General features: G+C 40.7%; 1 protein-coding gene across 3 annotated transcripts in view; it reads right to left on the bottom strand.

The window, feature by feature from the left end:
• Positions 1-17,141, bottom strand: part of fgf14 (fibroblast growth factor 14) — a 114,471-nt gene that overhangs the window by 25,181 nt on the left and 72,149 nt on the right. For all 3 annotated transcript variants that reach the window (XM_028023984.1, XM_028023985.1, XM_028023986.1), the window contains 2 exons: positions 6,071-6,181; positions 4,865-4,968 (listed from right to left, as the gene is read on the bottom strand). In XM_028023984.1, the coding sequence (XP_027879785.1) occupies positions 4,865-4,968; positions 6,071-6,181 (215 nt within the window). The remainder of the gene's footprint in view (positions 1-4,864; positions 4,969-6,070; positions 6,182-17,141) is intronic.

Raw genomic sequence — 17,141 nt, 5'->3', positions numbered from 1 at the left:
AAATGACTCATTCGTGTAGTCGATAATAAATATGCGTCATGTAAACCAGTGACTCAGAAAGCAGCTGCACTCTCCAACTCTTAATTTGCCCAGAATAACCTGGGGAATAGCAGAGAGGTTTAGAGAACTGACATTAATAGACGTTAAGCTATTGACCTGGAAAGAGATGGAGGACGTATTAGCAGTGTTGTGTATCATGATTTATAGTTCAGGGTTGCCCAATTCCCTCTGGTAAAGTCAAACACACTGAGGAGGCGACTCCCTGTTTGAGGGGGGGTATCTGTAGTCAAGTAAAACATCAGGGTAACTGTTTAATTGCTTGAACGCAACACTCTCCTGAATTGGTAGGATTTTACAAAGACGTGAAAGATTTTACTGGATAACACTAAAAGGAACCCACGAAGCTATTTTCATGTGAAAAAATATAAATGGATAAAAAATTATGTTAAATGACAGAACGACCAGTTATTTATATGCTTGTCTCATCTCAGCCCTGAACTGCATTTCCAGGGTTAAGCTTTGATGCCTTCCTTCAACCTATTTATTCATTAAAACATGAAGCGATTCTTCGTGCCCTCATGACCACTTCACTTTCTGACACTGCACTGAAGAGAGCAACACTTTAAAAATAATGAGGGAGCCCACTAAGCCTCAGCCTGACTGTTGCTAGTCACAGCCTAACTTCTATGCAATGAATTTATACAGTTACAGTTCTGGTATTTATTTATTTTACTTTATCCAAATGATACCTATTTAAGGTCCCTTGATTTACGCAGCTGTTTTGGCTCAATATATAATAAGTGTGTATTGGATGTTTCTGGTCAGCTCACATCTGGTGACCAATAAAGTCTACGTTAGTACTTTTTCAAGTTATTTTCTGTCCAATAGATCACCTAGTGCAATTATTGTTTATCTTAATGAACTATGTCAAATGATTGACAATTCAGGAAATAAGATATATTTTGTGGATGATTTTAATAAACTGGTTTTCTGTAGATTGCCAGTGTAAGAGGCAACTTTTAAAGGTCAATGCACGTGGATTACGACGAGTTATAAATTGGCCTGCTTGAATATTAATAGCTGTGGTGAACTAAATGTAAAGACTTGTGAGTATCAGTGGGACAAGTTAGGGGCTGTAAATCAGTGTTGTAGTACTTGAGACCGGTCTTAAAATAAATCCCTCAAATCATTAACAAACTTGTCCTGTGTCACTTGCAGTATTGCCCCTTAGTGTGGTCCGGTGCTTCAGAAAGACTTCAAACTACAGTCAGTCCAAAATAGGGCAGCTTGTCTTGCTTTGAATTGATACAAGTACACAAATATTATCAGAATGCATAAAGCATTAGGTTGGTCCTTGGTTGGAAATAAGGTCAAAATTGAGCGGGAAAGGAAAGGAAATCTTCCTTTTAAAAATGCTCAACACCAAAATATGTCACATAAAAAAAATTGCTAACAATAAAAGCTTGAGCAAGCTTCTTAATGATCGGGAACTTTGTTTATTTTTCTTTCTTCTGTCACTGACAACTCCAATGATCTAATGACTGAGCGTTTTGATTTTTAGCTTTCATGTCCGCTCCACCTCTCCCCGCAGCGCCATTTTTATTGCTTTAACAACAATGAGCGAAGTTCGTTTCATATACTTCCTAAATAATAATAATATTCCTTTATTTAATCAGGTAAACCCCATTGAGATCTAGATCTCATTTTCAAGAGGGACCTGAAACAAACTTCACTCCCCGTCGGGGAATCGAAGCCCGGTCTCCCGCGTGACAGGCGGGGATACTCACCACTGTACTAACGAGGAGACTAAAGTATAGCTGATTCAGGATGCGGAGTAATAACCACCTTCAACTCTCGCTTCCACTGATTCATTTAATGTTTACGAGTTAGCAGATGGGACTAGCTGCAGCTAGCTAGCTTCTCTATGTTTGAGTAGCTGTTGTGTTCTTGCGCCTCCAGTCAACTGGGTGCTGACAAAATGGTCAGAAATTATTTCTCCCATTTCATACATCTCGGTGGCCCTGAAACTTGCACTAAGCTTTGAGTTATTTATTTATTTTTTGGGAAGCAGTCAGTGCTTCAGAAAGTTTTTTTTTTTTTTCTGCCATGCACTGCTTCATTCTTTCACATGAAGCTCCTTGGAGCCTTAGTAGATTCTGGATTGAGCACAGCAGGATGTGGATGCCTTCAGTCTTCCGCGTCCATGCACTAACTATGAAACGGCCCTTAACAAGTGAAACTAACACCCACTGCACTTCTCCCAATTGGTCCTCTGAAGGATTCCACTCAAATGACGCAGCGAGTCAATTTGACAAACATGAAAGGTAGCGCTAACAAGTGCAAGCTCCTGATAAAGAAAGCCTGCAGTGAGACACCGGGGCGAAGTGAAGGAATGGAGAAGTGGTTCTAAAGAACTCAGTCAACCATAAAATGCCGAACATTTACACAAGAGAGATGGCAGGAGTCCGTATTAGCAGCCCTGCAAAAGAAGATTATCACCAGGGAGTTGCATTCTCTAATACCACAATTTCATCATGTGTAGCAAAATAGAATATCCACCACTTCCTTGTTAGCTGGTAGGGTTTTCATACAGGCGTCCCGACTGAATAAATGAGGTTTTTTACTTTTTATCTCATTTACTGTTGTCTGCTTTTTTGCATTACGAGCTATATTACAGTTATCAAGGGACTTTTGTACATCCTGTCTCGGCTACCTCATTCAACAAGGCGGGAATAACTCCTTTTATTAGATTTCAGAAGAAATGCCTGATCCTGGGAGCAGCCTAGAAAAGAAATTAGCCTGGACTTTACTGGTTCCAACAAAAATGGGAGCAGATTGAAAAGAAGTGAGATGATTGAACTCCCCTTTATTCTGTGGTGTGTCCTTTGTGCCAGACTGCACTGTCACTTTGATCCTATCTCTGTCATTTGAGCCTCATTCGGAGCCTTGGGTGCCTCGCACAAAGGATTATGATGCACCAGCAGAGGCCTTGAATGGGTCTCGAGTGGAATTCTCCTCTTGCCTCACTTCAAGTGTCACTCATTATCAAAGTACATCACTGAAGGCAAAGACTTGGGAATATATGCAATACTGAAACAGAATAAGCCAGCCAATTGAATTTCAATGAGTGAAAATGAACTGGCTTTTAAGAAACAGGGAGACAGATTATTTTATTGCTGTAAAATATGTTATTTGTTTTTTGGCCACGTCCCTGGATAATTCTACATTATTATGCCATCCAAGACATCCAAGCCAGTTTTTTAACATGGGAGTGAACAAAAATCCAATACCTTCAAATGGCTAGAAAAAGGACGACTGTCAGTTTTATTCCTGTGAAGGGATAGAGTGATAATGGGCAGAGCAGTTGAACCCTGCTTACAGGGCAGAATGGAGGATGCAGGAAGACGGAGGAGGTGGAAATGGAGGAGGATGAGCAGCATCTTGCAAGGCTGCCATTACTGGAGTAATTTGCACACCAGGGAGCAAAAGAGAGACCTTTGAGTGGGTGGTTAGGAGAGTTGATGTCTGATCACTACCTCCATTAGCAGGGGAAAAAAATTGCGCAAGATGTACAAGGACTACTTGAGAAGAGACAGGCCTAGGAAATGTAATATTCCAACTAGGAAAAGTAGAAAGTACCTCTTAACGGCTCATGATGGGCTAATTATGAAAGGTTACAGGAGAAAAACAGTATGATCAAAGGCTGATCCAGTAAAAAAAATACTTTTGTTTAAAGAGCAAAGTTTAGACCACTAAGCAATTAGCAGAGAGATATTCTTTTTAATCTACCAACCTGTGTCAGTGAACCTTGTTAAGAAAAATTTTGAAACGAGTCATGAATATCCTACTAAGCTTTCCATTCCTTAAAGTACAACATGAAGTTGGTTGTTGGGAAATGACTTACAATTTTGAAAAATCCAGTCAGTTGTGATCTTGATACAGCAGAAGCACCATCTATTAAGATTTGAAAGCTAATGCTGTCTTGAAACAAAATTTGGGGCGAGCCATAAGAGCTAGCATATCTGCTGGTATAAATATCTCACTGTAATAACTGTTCACTAGTATCCAACTACTACTTGTGTGCAACAACATAGTACCTTTAAATATGGCATAATCCATTAATTTAACACCCCTGTTGCACAATTCTTGAATAATCCACAGAACTCTGGGTCAATCCTTTTCAAATGAATTTCATTTCATGCTTTAAATCGAGCAGTGATTGCATTTTAGAGAATTTCTTTGGGGTGCATGGTACATTAAAAGAAGAACTTCCTCTTAAGCCCCTACAGTAATGAATGAGGAATAAGATGGCCATGCCCGGTCTGTGCTCTGAGAATTAGGAACATAACGTCTGCAGAGGGAAGAGGAGACAGTTGTTCTGATGGATTCTCCTGTCTAAAAGAAGAGCACTACTCCCAGTGTTCCTCCCGCTGATTGATTTGTACGACTGCTGTAGGACAGAGTAAAGTGCCAAGCAAAGAAGCTCTATCTCTGCTGGGTGAGGTCTTATTACTCCCCCGGCTGTGAAGCTCACTGAATCCTAGTTGAAGAGAAATAGTCAATTAATGCCGACTATAAAGCAAAAAAAAAAAAAAAATAGAGGCTGCACCAAAATCCGAACAAAATATTGCCTCCTCTTCCATTGTGTTTTTGAAGCAGTTTTCTATTTTGGGTAATGCAACACATGCAGCATAGTACAGTTAAACAGAAAACAAAATTGGGAGACATTAACAAATTTAATGTGTTAAATCCCAGAAAAAAAAACAACTTAAATTGACTTTTGGTTCCATTTCTTTTTTTTTTTTTTTTGCTGTGAATAAAACTGTAAAATGAACAATAGACTAGACTAAAATAGTGTTCTTACTGATGTGTAGAGATGGCCCTCCCCGTTCATGGCGATGTATAACCCTGTCTTCACTGACTGAATGGCGACAACTCGGAGGCCCACAGGAATAAGGTTAAACAATGCTGGAAAACAGATGCATAAATACAGACATTTAGATAAAAGTGCCACTTGTGGTTTTTTTAGATGTTGTGTTAATCTGGCTAAATATTAGCACTATAGTTAGCATTATGAGGACTGTACAGCCTAGTCATAGTTAACGTAATGCTTTGAGTCACTTTTTTTGTATGGATAGCCACATTTCTAAAAATGATCCAGTATTTTCAATATTTTTTTGAGAAATTACAAAGTTCATCTATGAAAATTTTTTTTTTTTTCTGTGGACAAGCCCTATAAACAATGAAATTAATGTTTACCTAACTGTTTATTGGTACCTTGCGTGGGTATGAGACCAAAACTGGCTGAATGGATGTTGCAGCTGTGTTAAAATAGGGCTTCCTTCATCACCAAACCACAGTTGGCTAAGTTTATGAATCTCCTGTTATGGTAAACTCAGAGACCTCTAAACAAAGGGTTAAGAGGAGGGAGAAGTTTTGCAATTCTTCCAAGTTCTAATTCAACATCAAAGTTCTAATAATAACCCAATTTCTCCCCTGTGAATCCTATCTATAGCTTTCTTTATCTAATCAGATGAGACATGTGCCAAACCCCCTCTTGCTGACAGTGGTAAGTGACACAATGCTGAGTGTCAAGCCAGCTTTAGCACCAGGTCCAGGAATCAAATTAACTACCCAGCCTGAAGCAGCAGAGGAGCAATGCCAGAACAATGTAATAATACCATTTTCCTCTCTGTTAAATCGGCTGTTTCCTGGTCTACTTTGTCCCTCAGAGATAAGGATGAATTGGTGTGATCCCACAGCTGTGCTTTGAGGATTCATTTTTACTCCAAAGGCTAAAAATTGAGGAAGTATATTGACCCGAGGGTTGGAGGAGACTGACTGGGAAGACAGGGAATGTATCATCTCCACACCAGAACGATAAATGTACAACGCTGCTGTGCTGAACGTCAACGTTGTGCTGCATCAGGCCAAAGGGAGTTTAAAATACTAAAAGCGTTAAACAGTTGAGTTATGATTAACAATGTTCCCTGTTCAGTGTTTTTCAATATTCTGTCACCTTTTAAAATTTTTATTCCCTGAGGCAAAAAGATAGCGCCACAGTACTCACTGGAATTACTGCTGTCATCCTTGGTCCCATCAAGAGAGCCATCTGGGTTCATTTGCAAGTAGTATCCCTGCCTGCAATATAACCTGGTCACTATACCCTTGAGCTGGGGATCTGGAAGAGAAAAAAAGGGGGGGGAAAACAGACAGAATAGTCACGGTTTACACAAAAATAAAACAAAAAATTCTGTGCAACATGGGAAGTTGGTGAAAGTTGAGAAATCTTGAAGAAACAAGCTTTTGGTTACATCATAGTTTTAGTTTCAGGGTAAGACGCAGAAGCTTCAGATGCAGCAAGAACTACAATGGAATGGTTCACATTAAAGCATATCCATGCATAGCAATGTTTGAATCAAAGTCCAGATGTAAATCCAGTTGAAAATCTGGTTGTTGTTTTTTTTCTAAAAAAAAAAAACAAGAAGAATATAACTTGTTTATTTATTCTCTCCAACTAATTTGATTAAGTCTGAGAGATTGTGCAAAAACTAACAGAGCAGGTAGCGGTTTTGGTAAAATGTGCCTGGTCACTATACCCTTGAGCTCAGGACGAGACTGAAAACAAACGTTTTATTACAAACTTGTATTTGTATAAAGAAACAAAAAGTGAAAATGATTTCCCTTCTACTTTGCAATTCTGTATTTACCTCGATGCATCAAATAATGACAAAATGCATTGAAGTTTGTGCATATAACATGACATTTACTTGTATTGCACAAGTAAACGTACTTGTACAGTACATTTATGTTTCAGTTTTGGTAGGGTTTATTGTACAATTACTTCACAGTAAATGTACTTGTACAGTACATTTACTGTACAGTATGAGGCTGTACATAAGTAAATGAGCGATATACTTTGGTATTTCACAAGCTTCCGTACTGTGATAACTTTGTTTTTCCTTTTGTTGTTTTTTGCTTTAAACTGCCATAAAAACAGCATGTGGTTCTTCTCCCTCTCCCCCGCTCTCTCTCTCTCTCTCTCTCTCTCTCTTCCTGTCTGCTGGCAAATCCCAGAGCTACCTTTACGGGCTCATAAGCCCCATCCTGCTCAGAGATAGACCATCCAATTATAGGCATCAGAATTAATATGTGGCTGTCTGACTCCCATAATGAACCCAACAGCACCCTCTCTGGGATGCAAGAGTGTCTGTTTTCCATCCCTAACCCAACCGGGGGATTACCCACGTATTAACAGTAAATAAGTTTCTTCCGTGGTTAGATTGCTCAGAGTCGCTGCCGCTTCGATGTGTCACGTAATTTTTGGTGGTTTCACAATTTATGTTAAGATATGAAGAAGTGGCAGGGGAGTATGAAACAATAAAAAGAGATGTCTTAATAAAGAGCAGTGAGGTTGTTGTTCGGGAGTTTCTGTGCTGAAAGCCAGGAGGAGACAAATCCGGTGCGGAAGTGCACCCCTACATGTGTCTGGCATTATATATGTTCAACACTTACTGCAGAGGCAGCCATCACACTAGATTTCATTCTAAGAAAGCCCTGGGGAGGTAAAAAAAGAAAAAAAAAATCAAGTTCACTGTCATCCAAAACGCTAAATCATCTCTCCCAGCAAGCAGGGGTGTATGTGTGCATGTGTAAGATGTAGAGCTGAAGAAGTCTCAAGGGGTCTATCTGAGGGGAAAGTTATGGCTTTTTTGCTACTGTGTAGGTCTGAAACGCTTATGCTAGGTACGTATCTCACACATTCCCCGCTTCGCCTCCTGAGTTGAGATGGTACAGGATACAATCGTGCCGCTTCAGCTGAACAATGAAAATGTGTTTTAAGGAGAACATGTCTGAGAAAATGACGCACATTTTTCATTTTTTTTAAATGAAATGAAAATCTGGCCTGCAGTTTTATCCACCTCATTTACTCTGATAACCCTTAATAAAATCCAGAGCAGTCCACTGCCTTTTTGAAGTCAACTAGTTACTCAGTTGGTGAAAAGTGGTGCAATTTAACCTTTGTAGCAGAGATGAGAAGTGTACCAAAATACCTAATTCAAAAGAATGATAGGAAGCAGGTGAGCAATCCAAAACCTTCAAGTTCAGCCTGTGCTGTAGAGTAGAGTTTCTTTAAAAAAAGAAGTAATAAAAAAAACAAGATCATGAAAACAAAAGAATACAAGACAGACGGTAATAGGAAGTCACATTTAGAGTTCGAAGCAAGCCATGGGGGTCACAGAGCAAACTTGTGGAAGGTGCTTCAATCTTATAACAACCTTTGCTGTCAACAGGCAAAAAGATAAGTGTGGTGGAGAACTCAGTATTGTAATTGACCCTGAACACATCATCACCACTGTGAAACACTGTGGTGGCAGCTTCAATGCTGTTGACGCATTTCCTTGACAAGGACAGGGAAGCTGGTGAGAGTTGATGGGAAGATGGGTGGAAAACCTGTTGGAGCCTCTCCAAAAAAAGGGACTGACACAATGACCTTGAACATGTAACCGGAGTTACAATGCAAAGATTCTGGTCAAAGCACGTAAAATGAATGGCAGAGTCTAAGTCCAGATCTGAATCCAGCTGAGGGACCTAAAAGCTGCAGTTTGCAGCCTCTATACAATCAGACAGTCATTGTCCAATGTTAATGTTGGAATATTTTGAAAAAATAATGGGCAAGAATTCAGATAGAGATTTACCCCAGAAGACTTGAAGCAGTGATTATAAGTAGTTCAATGAAGTATTGACTGAGAGAAGCTCAATACAAATGCATACCACACTTTTGATATATTTTTTTTTCTGTTAGAAATGTTTAAAATTTGGATCATAATGATATGCTACTTTGCATTGCATGAAATCCCAATCAAATATGTTTACGTCGTTAACGCAACAAAGTGTCATTCAAAATTGGACATTTTTATATTTTTCATTGTTTACAATTTTGTTCTGATGAAGAGGAAATACAACTAAAGTATTTCAGGGCAACTGAAAACCTATTCAGTGGCATCATAGGGTTTTAAATTGGCCAATCTGTTGCTTGCTGGTGTCTTAAAATGTGTCCATCCCAGGTGGGGAGATGGAAAACATCTTTATAGGAAAACAAAGTACCTTCAGGTAATCAGGATGCTAAGCTCCATATGGAGAGGGAAACAGAGACATGCACTCGTAAAACAAATCCACAGTGAAATTTCTTCGAAGCACCACCTGAAGGCCAGGTTTAGGTTCGGTCTGCACTTCTTCACACGGCAGCATTGTTTCTGCAAGACCCCAGAAAAGTGGCCCCTGTGAATCCTATACATAGGATAGGATTCACAATCCTATCCATAGGATCCTATCCATAGGATTCACAGAAAATGTTCCATACACGGACATTTTCACATGGATTTTTAACGAGAGTACAATTCCCTCAAGCAGCTCCCTTTGTGTTGATACACAAAGTTAGAAAACGTGCGATCGATCAGGGACTTTGGCTTTTAAGCAATGCGTTTGTGTGTGGGCGCATGCATGTGTGGGTGTGAGGGGGAGCAAGATTGATTCTTGAGAGCAATCTCTAATAATTAAAACTGTGTTCTTGGTGGCAGGATAGGTGAAGTCTGTGTGTTTGTGTGTGTGGGCGTGTATGTCTGGTGAGAGAGGCTATAGGGCTATAAATCATGCTGTGGTCCCTGGGGCGGGATAGCCGGTATATATCTCCCACACACAGATTCCCCCTTAGAGTTTGATCTTTGGAGCTTCAAAAGCAACAAGCAGGTTAAGATGATCAACAAAAATTTGTGGAATATGTCAAAACTATATTAAAAAAGGGCAAACTTGGATTGATGGGTTATATTTGTTACAAATCAAAATTAATTTGTTAATCTACAAGCACACCTCTTATTGCCTGAAACCTATATTAGCTGCATTGTTTAGCTATTTTCATTGTTTTTTTAAATTCTCACTACCCTCGCACTCCTTCCTTCTTTACTGCTTGTTGGTTTGCGATCCAAAATCAGACAAGTCCAGCCATTATAGAGCTCTAAACTTTTCTTTATATCCGTTCTTTGCACATTACATGACAAACATTCCAAACAAGAGGGAGCCACCCCTCTGATTCAAACCACCTGGCTTTTAAAGCATGGCCAGGACTAATTAAGGGGCGGAGACAACAATTACATTTCCAGGTAAACAAAAGAACAAACATTTGTGCTAAACAATATTCCTAAACAAATATTCACAGAATTACAACTAACAATTTAACACAAACAAAAATAAGCTGGGACCAAACAAAAAATAAAAACATCTCTCCTCCTCAAACAATGGACCTTCCCAGTAAGGTAAATTGGAAACACCAGGTCCTAGGCATCACTGCTCATGGGCGCGCCTCCATGGCAGCACATGACCTCAAAAGAAAGAGAGGATGATCAAAACAAAATATTAAATAAAGCAACAATACAGGAAGCACAAAAAAACAACACCTGTTGAGGGGGGGGTAAATCCCTCACACTTCTCTCCCCTTCAGGAAACTCACTGTGGTTCACAGCGAGACAAAAAGTCTCCAACTGTGTTCTCTTTTCCTGGAATGTACCCCATCTTAAATCGATAAGGTTGAAGAGACAGGAACCATCGTGTTATGCGACTGTTTGTGTCTTTCATGGCTTCCAACCATTTCAGTGCCCGATGGTCAGTCTCAAGAGTGAACTCTCGCCCCAAAAGATAATATCTGAGAGAGTCAATTGTCCATTTGATAGCCAGACACTCCAGTTCCACTGCCGAATATCTGGTCTCTCGCGGAAACAATTTCCTACTAATGTAGGCAACTGGTTTCTTCTCTGCTTCTCCCTGCAAAAGAACCCCACCAATTCCCCTGGCAGATGCATCGGTCTGAACTGTGAAGGGTAAAGTGAAGTTTGGGCTCTGTAGTACAGGTTCTTGACACAGTACCTGCTTCAAATCCTGGAAGGCCCTCTCCTGTTCTTCTCCCCACACAATTTTTACTTTTGATGTCCCAGTGAGGTCAGAAAGAGGAGCTGCTCTAGCAGAAAAGTTTTTAATAAATCGACGGTACCAACCTACCAGGCCCAAAAAGGACCTGACTTGTCTTCTGGTTGTTGGTCTTTCTGCTGCTTTGATTGCCTCCACCTTGTCTTTCACTGGCTTCATGACTCCTCCACCCAGGATATGGCCTAAATATTGGAGCTCCTTCTTTGCCAATGAGCATTTCTTAGGATGAACAGTCAGGCCGGCTCGCTTAATGGACTGCAGCACCCGTCTCAGATGAATCAGGTGTTCTTGCCATGAGTTGCTGTAAATGACAATATCGTCAAGGTAAGCTGCAGTAAATGACTCCATACCTGACAATACCTTATTCATCAGTCTTTGAAATGTGGCAGGTGCACCATGAAGTCCAAAAGGCATCTTCGTAAACTGCCATAATCCCTGCGGGGTCCTGAAGGCAGTGAGAGGCTTGGCAGCATCTGTCAGAGGAACCTGCCAGTATCCCTTGCAGAGATCTAAAGTACTTATATATTTAGCCTGGCCAACACATTCAATGAGATCATCCAACCTTGGTAATGGGTAGGCATCAAAATCTGATTGAGCATTTACCTTTCTAAAGTCAATGCAAAAACGGATGCTCCCATCCTTCTTGATTACCAAAACCACCGGGTTGCTCCATTCACTGGTGGATGGTTCAATCACGCCAAGCTTCAACATGACCTCAATTTCCTCCTTTAACACAGGAGCCATCTTCTCCGGGATACAATACATTCGTTGCCGGATGGGGCCACTGGCCTTCAGACGAATATCATGTTCCACCAAGTCTGTTGAACCTGGTTGTTCCTTGAAGAGATCTGAAGGAATAATGGTCTCCAACTCCTGTTGCTGGGTGAGGGTGAGATGAGAGAGGTCAAGTGAAATAGAGTCTTGTACAGTTGGCAACTCACCCTCATCATCATCTTCCTCTTCCACAGCACGCACAAAGCACTGCTGACTAAGGGGCGGAGCCTGGGATTTCCACTCCTTAAGCAGATTGATGTGAAAGGTTTGCTTTGTGTTCCTTCTCTCAGGCATCTCAATCTCATAGGTGGTAGCACTTAGCTTCTTTACAACAGTGTATGGTCCCTGCCATTTTGCTAAAAGTTTATTGTCAGATGTTGGAAGTAGTAAGAGAACCTTCTGACCTGGTTTGAAGGATCTGCATCTGGCCGTTTTATCATACCAGATCTGTTGCTGCTGCTGAACCTTCTCCAGGTGCCTTCTGACGAGGTTGGTTGTCTCCTCCATCTTCTGTCTCATATTTAAAACGTAGCTAATGACGTTCGTTGACTGATCCTTCTTGCCAACCCAGGACTCTTGAAGAACATCCAGAGGACCCCTCAGCTGCCTGCCATAAAGAAGTTCAAATGGCGAAAAGCCAGTGGACGCCTGTGGAACTTCACGATAAGCAAACAGAAGATAGGGTAACCACTTATCCCAGTCTTTGCCATTGACAGAGATAAACTTCTTCAGCATACTCTTTAATGTCCTGTTGTATCTCTCCACCAGCCCATCAGTCTGTGGGTGGTAGGGGGTGGTCCGAATACCCTTTATGCCCAACAATCTGTAGACCTGCTTAAGATTGTTTGACAAAAAGTTAGTACCTTGGTCAGTAAGTACCTCTGATGGAATCCCCACCCTAGAGAACAACTGGAGTAAAGCATGTGCTATCTGTTTAGCTGTTATATCTCTAAGGGGAAAAGCCTCTGGATAGCGAGTGCTATAGTCGCATACAACCAGGATAAACCGATTTCCTGCCTGGGTCCGTTCAAGTGGTCCCACAATATCCATACCTATTCTGCTGAAAGGAACATCAATAATAGGTAATGACTGCAGTGGATATTTTGGGACATTCTTTCCTCCTGACAGTTGACACACTGAACATGATTGGCAGTACTCTTTTATTTGATTATAGAGACATGGCCAATAAAACCTCGCATAAATCCTGTCATAGGTCTTTTTAAAACCCAAATGTCCTGCCCAGGGAGCACCATGACCCAACTTTAGCACTTGTTCCCTTAGACTTTGTGGAACCACCAGTTTCTCAGATCCTGTTTTCCCCCCATGAAGGTAAAGCAACCCATCTCTAAGGATATAATTCCCCCCATCAGGATGTTTACCAATTTCTCCATCAGTGATAGGAATTGCTTGATCAAAAAGACCCTTCAGTGATTCATCAGACTGTTGTAATCTCTTGAAGTCAATTTGTGAACCCACAATGTCCCCATCAAGATCTGACACCACAATGTTGGTTTGCGATCCAAAATCAGACAAGTCCAGCCATTATAGAGCTCTAAACTTTTCTTTATATCCGTTCTTTGCACATTACATGACAAACATTCCAAACAAGAGGGAGCCACCCCTCTGATTCAAACCACCTGGCTTTTAAAGCATGGCCAGGACTAATTAAGGGGCGGAGACAACAATTACATTTCCAGGTAAACAAAAGAACAAACATTTGTGCTAAACAATATTCCTAAACAAATATTCACAGAATTACAACTAACAATTTAACACAAACAAAAATAAGCTGGGACCAAACAAAAAATAAAAACATCTCTCCTCCTCAAACAATGGACCTTCCCAGTAAGGTAAATTGGAAACACCAGGTCCTAGGCATCACTGCTCATGGGCGCGCCTCCATGGCAGCACATGACCTCAAAAGAAAGAGAGGATGATCAAAACAAAATATTAAATAAAGCAACAATACAGGAAGCACAAAAAAACAACACCTGTTGAGGGGGGGGGTAAATCCCTCACACTGCTGTTCTATCATTCATTCCTCCTTTATTCCTCATTCCTTCCTTTTTCATCTCTAATCTTTTCTACAAGTTTGGCATTTCTTATTGCTACCTCATCTGTCCCCCATTCTTCCCCTTTTCCACTGTTATTCTTTATCTTTATCATTCTCATCACTTATCCATCTCCATTTCAAATTTTCATCCTTGTTTTACTGGTCATCTCTCAATCTATTTTCCTCAGTCTTTATCACTCATGTCAACCTCCTTAATCCCACAGCCTAACCTCATTCATCCCTTACCCAATCTTCTGTCATTCATCACCAGTCAACCTAGCTTCCCTCATCTTTAACCTTCATATCTACGTCCATCTTTCCACATCCCTTGATCATACCTCCTTTATTGATCATCCATGCCTTTTTCATCCATCATCCTTACTGCCCTCATCCCTCTTCTCTACCTCCTTCACCTGTCATTCCTCATCCTAACCCTCATTTCCTTTATCCCTCATCTCAACATCCTCCTTAATTTATAACTCATTTTGTATCCCTACTTTCTCCATCCCTCATACCTCATCCCATACCTCCTCCAGTCATTATCCCAAGCTCTTTTATCCCTCATCCCTACATCAATTATTCCTCATCCCTCTTCTCCTCCTTCATCATTTGTCATGCCTACATCCTTCATCCTAACCTGCCTCTTTCATTGTCATCCTCCTCCTTCAGTCTTCAACTCTTCCTTCATCCCGTATTCCCTGTTATAACCTCCCTCACTTAAGCCTTTATCTTTACCTCCTTCGTTTCTCATCCTGACCTCCTTTGTTCCTCATCTCTACTTCATCCAGCACTCATCCCTGCCTACTAGATTCCTCATGCATCTATAAAGCCTCATCCTGCAATTTCTTGAGATGAGTTGGCAAGATTCAGTCCTCTTCTGACATCCAGATTTCCCCTCAATAAATCACTTATCCTTGCATACATGAGATGTGGATCTCACTTGTGAACTTTGAGATATTTGATGTATAGGCTAAACATCTAAGTTGTATTCCTTAAGCCAAGACAGAATTTGATTTAATTGGCCATTTTATTATCTTTTTGTCATTTTTTAAAACTTTCTTTACTATTGTGCCTCAAATGTTTGACCAAAATGGCAAAACAAAAAGGGCTGTTAATCACAGATGGGAGTAAGACATTCCCCAGTTGTATCAAAGTTGATTTTTTTTTTCTTTTTACAACAGAAGCACTGTATGTTTCTACTCCTCTGTTTCTAGGGAAACAGAGTGCCAGTTTGGCATCAGCAGGGGGGTTTCCTTGGAAAACAACGTGCATCAGAAGCACAAGATTTCAAAGTGCTCTGTTGTACAGCCATGGTCCTTTTTACATATAAATTGGCCCGTCACAGAGAGGGTGTGATTTTTCTTTTTCCCTCCATAAGTGGCCTCTCCACAACTCCCTCGGCACATTTTCTTGTCTTATTTTCTGTCGTGTCATTCTGGTGTTTGTGCAGCCACACACGTCAAGCTCGGCTCAAAGCAAGCAGAGCATGAAGGAAGGACTGGCCCACACACAAACACACGCGCACACACACCGGCACAGCTGCAGCAGCACTTGTAAACTGCTGTCAGCTCTGTCCTGTCTGACCCATTTCGGATGTTTCTGGAAAAGAAGAAGGGCTTTTCCACACTCACACTGGCAAGGAGATACCCCTAGTGCCTCGTGAACATATTCATTACCCTTGAGTCTTTTCACATTTTCTCATTTTTGTGTATGACGAACGGACACTTTTAGTGCAGAGTTGTAAAGAGGAAAGATTTTTACTTACAGCATTTGAAGTAAAAAAATACAAGTGTGCAATTGCTTTCATGTTTCGTGAGTCAAAACTTTGTAGAACAAGCTTTTGCTGCGATTATTTTTGCGGACCTAAAGAATTAATTTTTTGCTTGTTCTTTGTAAAATAATTGTCACTCAATCTGATTTGTATCTGTGCAATTTTGATTAGCCACAAATTCTCTTGCAAATTTAAGTCTGTACTTTTAGAAGGGAATATGCAAACATGCATATGCTTTTACTCAATTACATTGTAGCTCTGGCTGTGTGGGTAGCACGGTTGTTGTGCTGACAGGTAAACCCCCCAGCTCTAAGTCTTGCAGTTTCAAAGCGGTATTCTTTCATGAATGGTCTGTATTTATCCTCATCCATCCTATAGTCAACTCTGAGATGGTCTGGACATGTACAGAGGAGAGACAGTGAACGCATCAGTAGAAGGATGCTGAGGATGGCAAGAGACCTAGAAAAAGACCAAAGAGATTTATGGATGGAGTGAAAGAGGACATGAAGGTAGTTGGTGTGAGAGAGGAAGATAGGGTTACACAGAGGCGGATGACTCGTTGTGGCGATCCTTAAAGGGAAAAAGCCGAAGGGAAAAGAAGAAAATCCTATAGTCAACTCTGACCAGTTTCCCTGTGTCTGGAGCACAGCATGATGCTACCACCGTTCTAATAGTATTTTTATCCTATGTTAGTAAAGCAATTTAGTCCATGTGGCAAGACTTCAGTTCTTAATTATGCAATACTTAATTTGAGTCAAGCCCACAACAAAATACTTTGAAGTTTGAGGAAATGTGACAAGTTGGGACAAAGCTCAACAAGTGTGAATATTTTATATTCACTATAAATCAGCTGGGAACAGCTACAGCACTGCCACCTGTTTTGTGTTTCCTGACAATATAAGTGAGATGTCCTGGATATCCTATTTAAACAGACAGCACCTTTGTGTCCTTTAAAGAAGCCTGATGAACAAACATCCAAGGTGCAGGAAGCCATTCATCTACGAAGGACCTCCAGATCACCAAACTAATCTGATCTTAGTATCTGTGCAGCATGATCTTATGGGTCGTGGATCTAATCTGGTGGGATAATTAGAGCCAGAGTAGTGAGATTATGACCCAATGCTGAATGGAGCAAGAGCTCACTTACTGGCTTTGGATATAACAGGATTTACAGTTCGCATTTAATCCTTTGAAAAAAAAACACAATGAAAGCAAAGACAAAAACAGAGACTCTGTTTCAGCTATCAAAAACACAAGGATGATTTGAAATGAAGGCAGATGTGACGCAAAATGTTCCAGCGTATTCCCAGAGTTGCCAGAAGAGAACAAAGATCACATCTGTGTGCTAGAGTGAACAAACGAAGCAAAACATATTCACATTAGAATAACAGACCATCCTCTTTCCACCTGGGCATTTTCGTAGTGGTAGTAATTCAAAAGCAACTCATCGAGAAGATTTGGTTGGAATACGTTTTAAGCCAAATGAATGACCTGAAGTCCCCAAAGTATGTCAGATGCAGTCAATGCAGCCCACAAGAAAAGAAAATCTACAGTGCTGCTGCA

Source organism: Xiphophorus couchianus, chromosome 7, assembly GCF_001444195.1.
Source record: "Xiphophorus couchianus chromosome 7, X_couchianus-1.0, whole genome shotgun sequence".
Lineage (NCBI taxonomy): Eukaryota > Metazoa > Chordata > Actinopteri > Cyprinodontiformes > Poeciliidae > Xiphophorus > Xiphophorus couchianus.
This window is presented reverse-complemented; position numbering and strand designations above follow the sequence as displayed.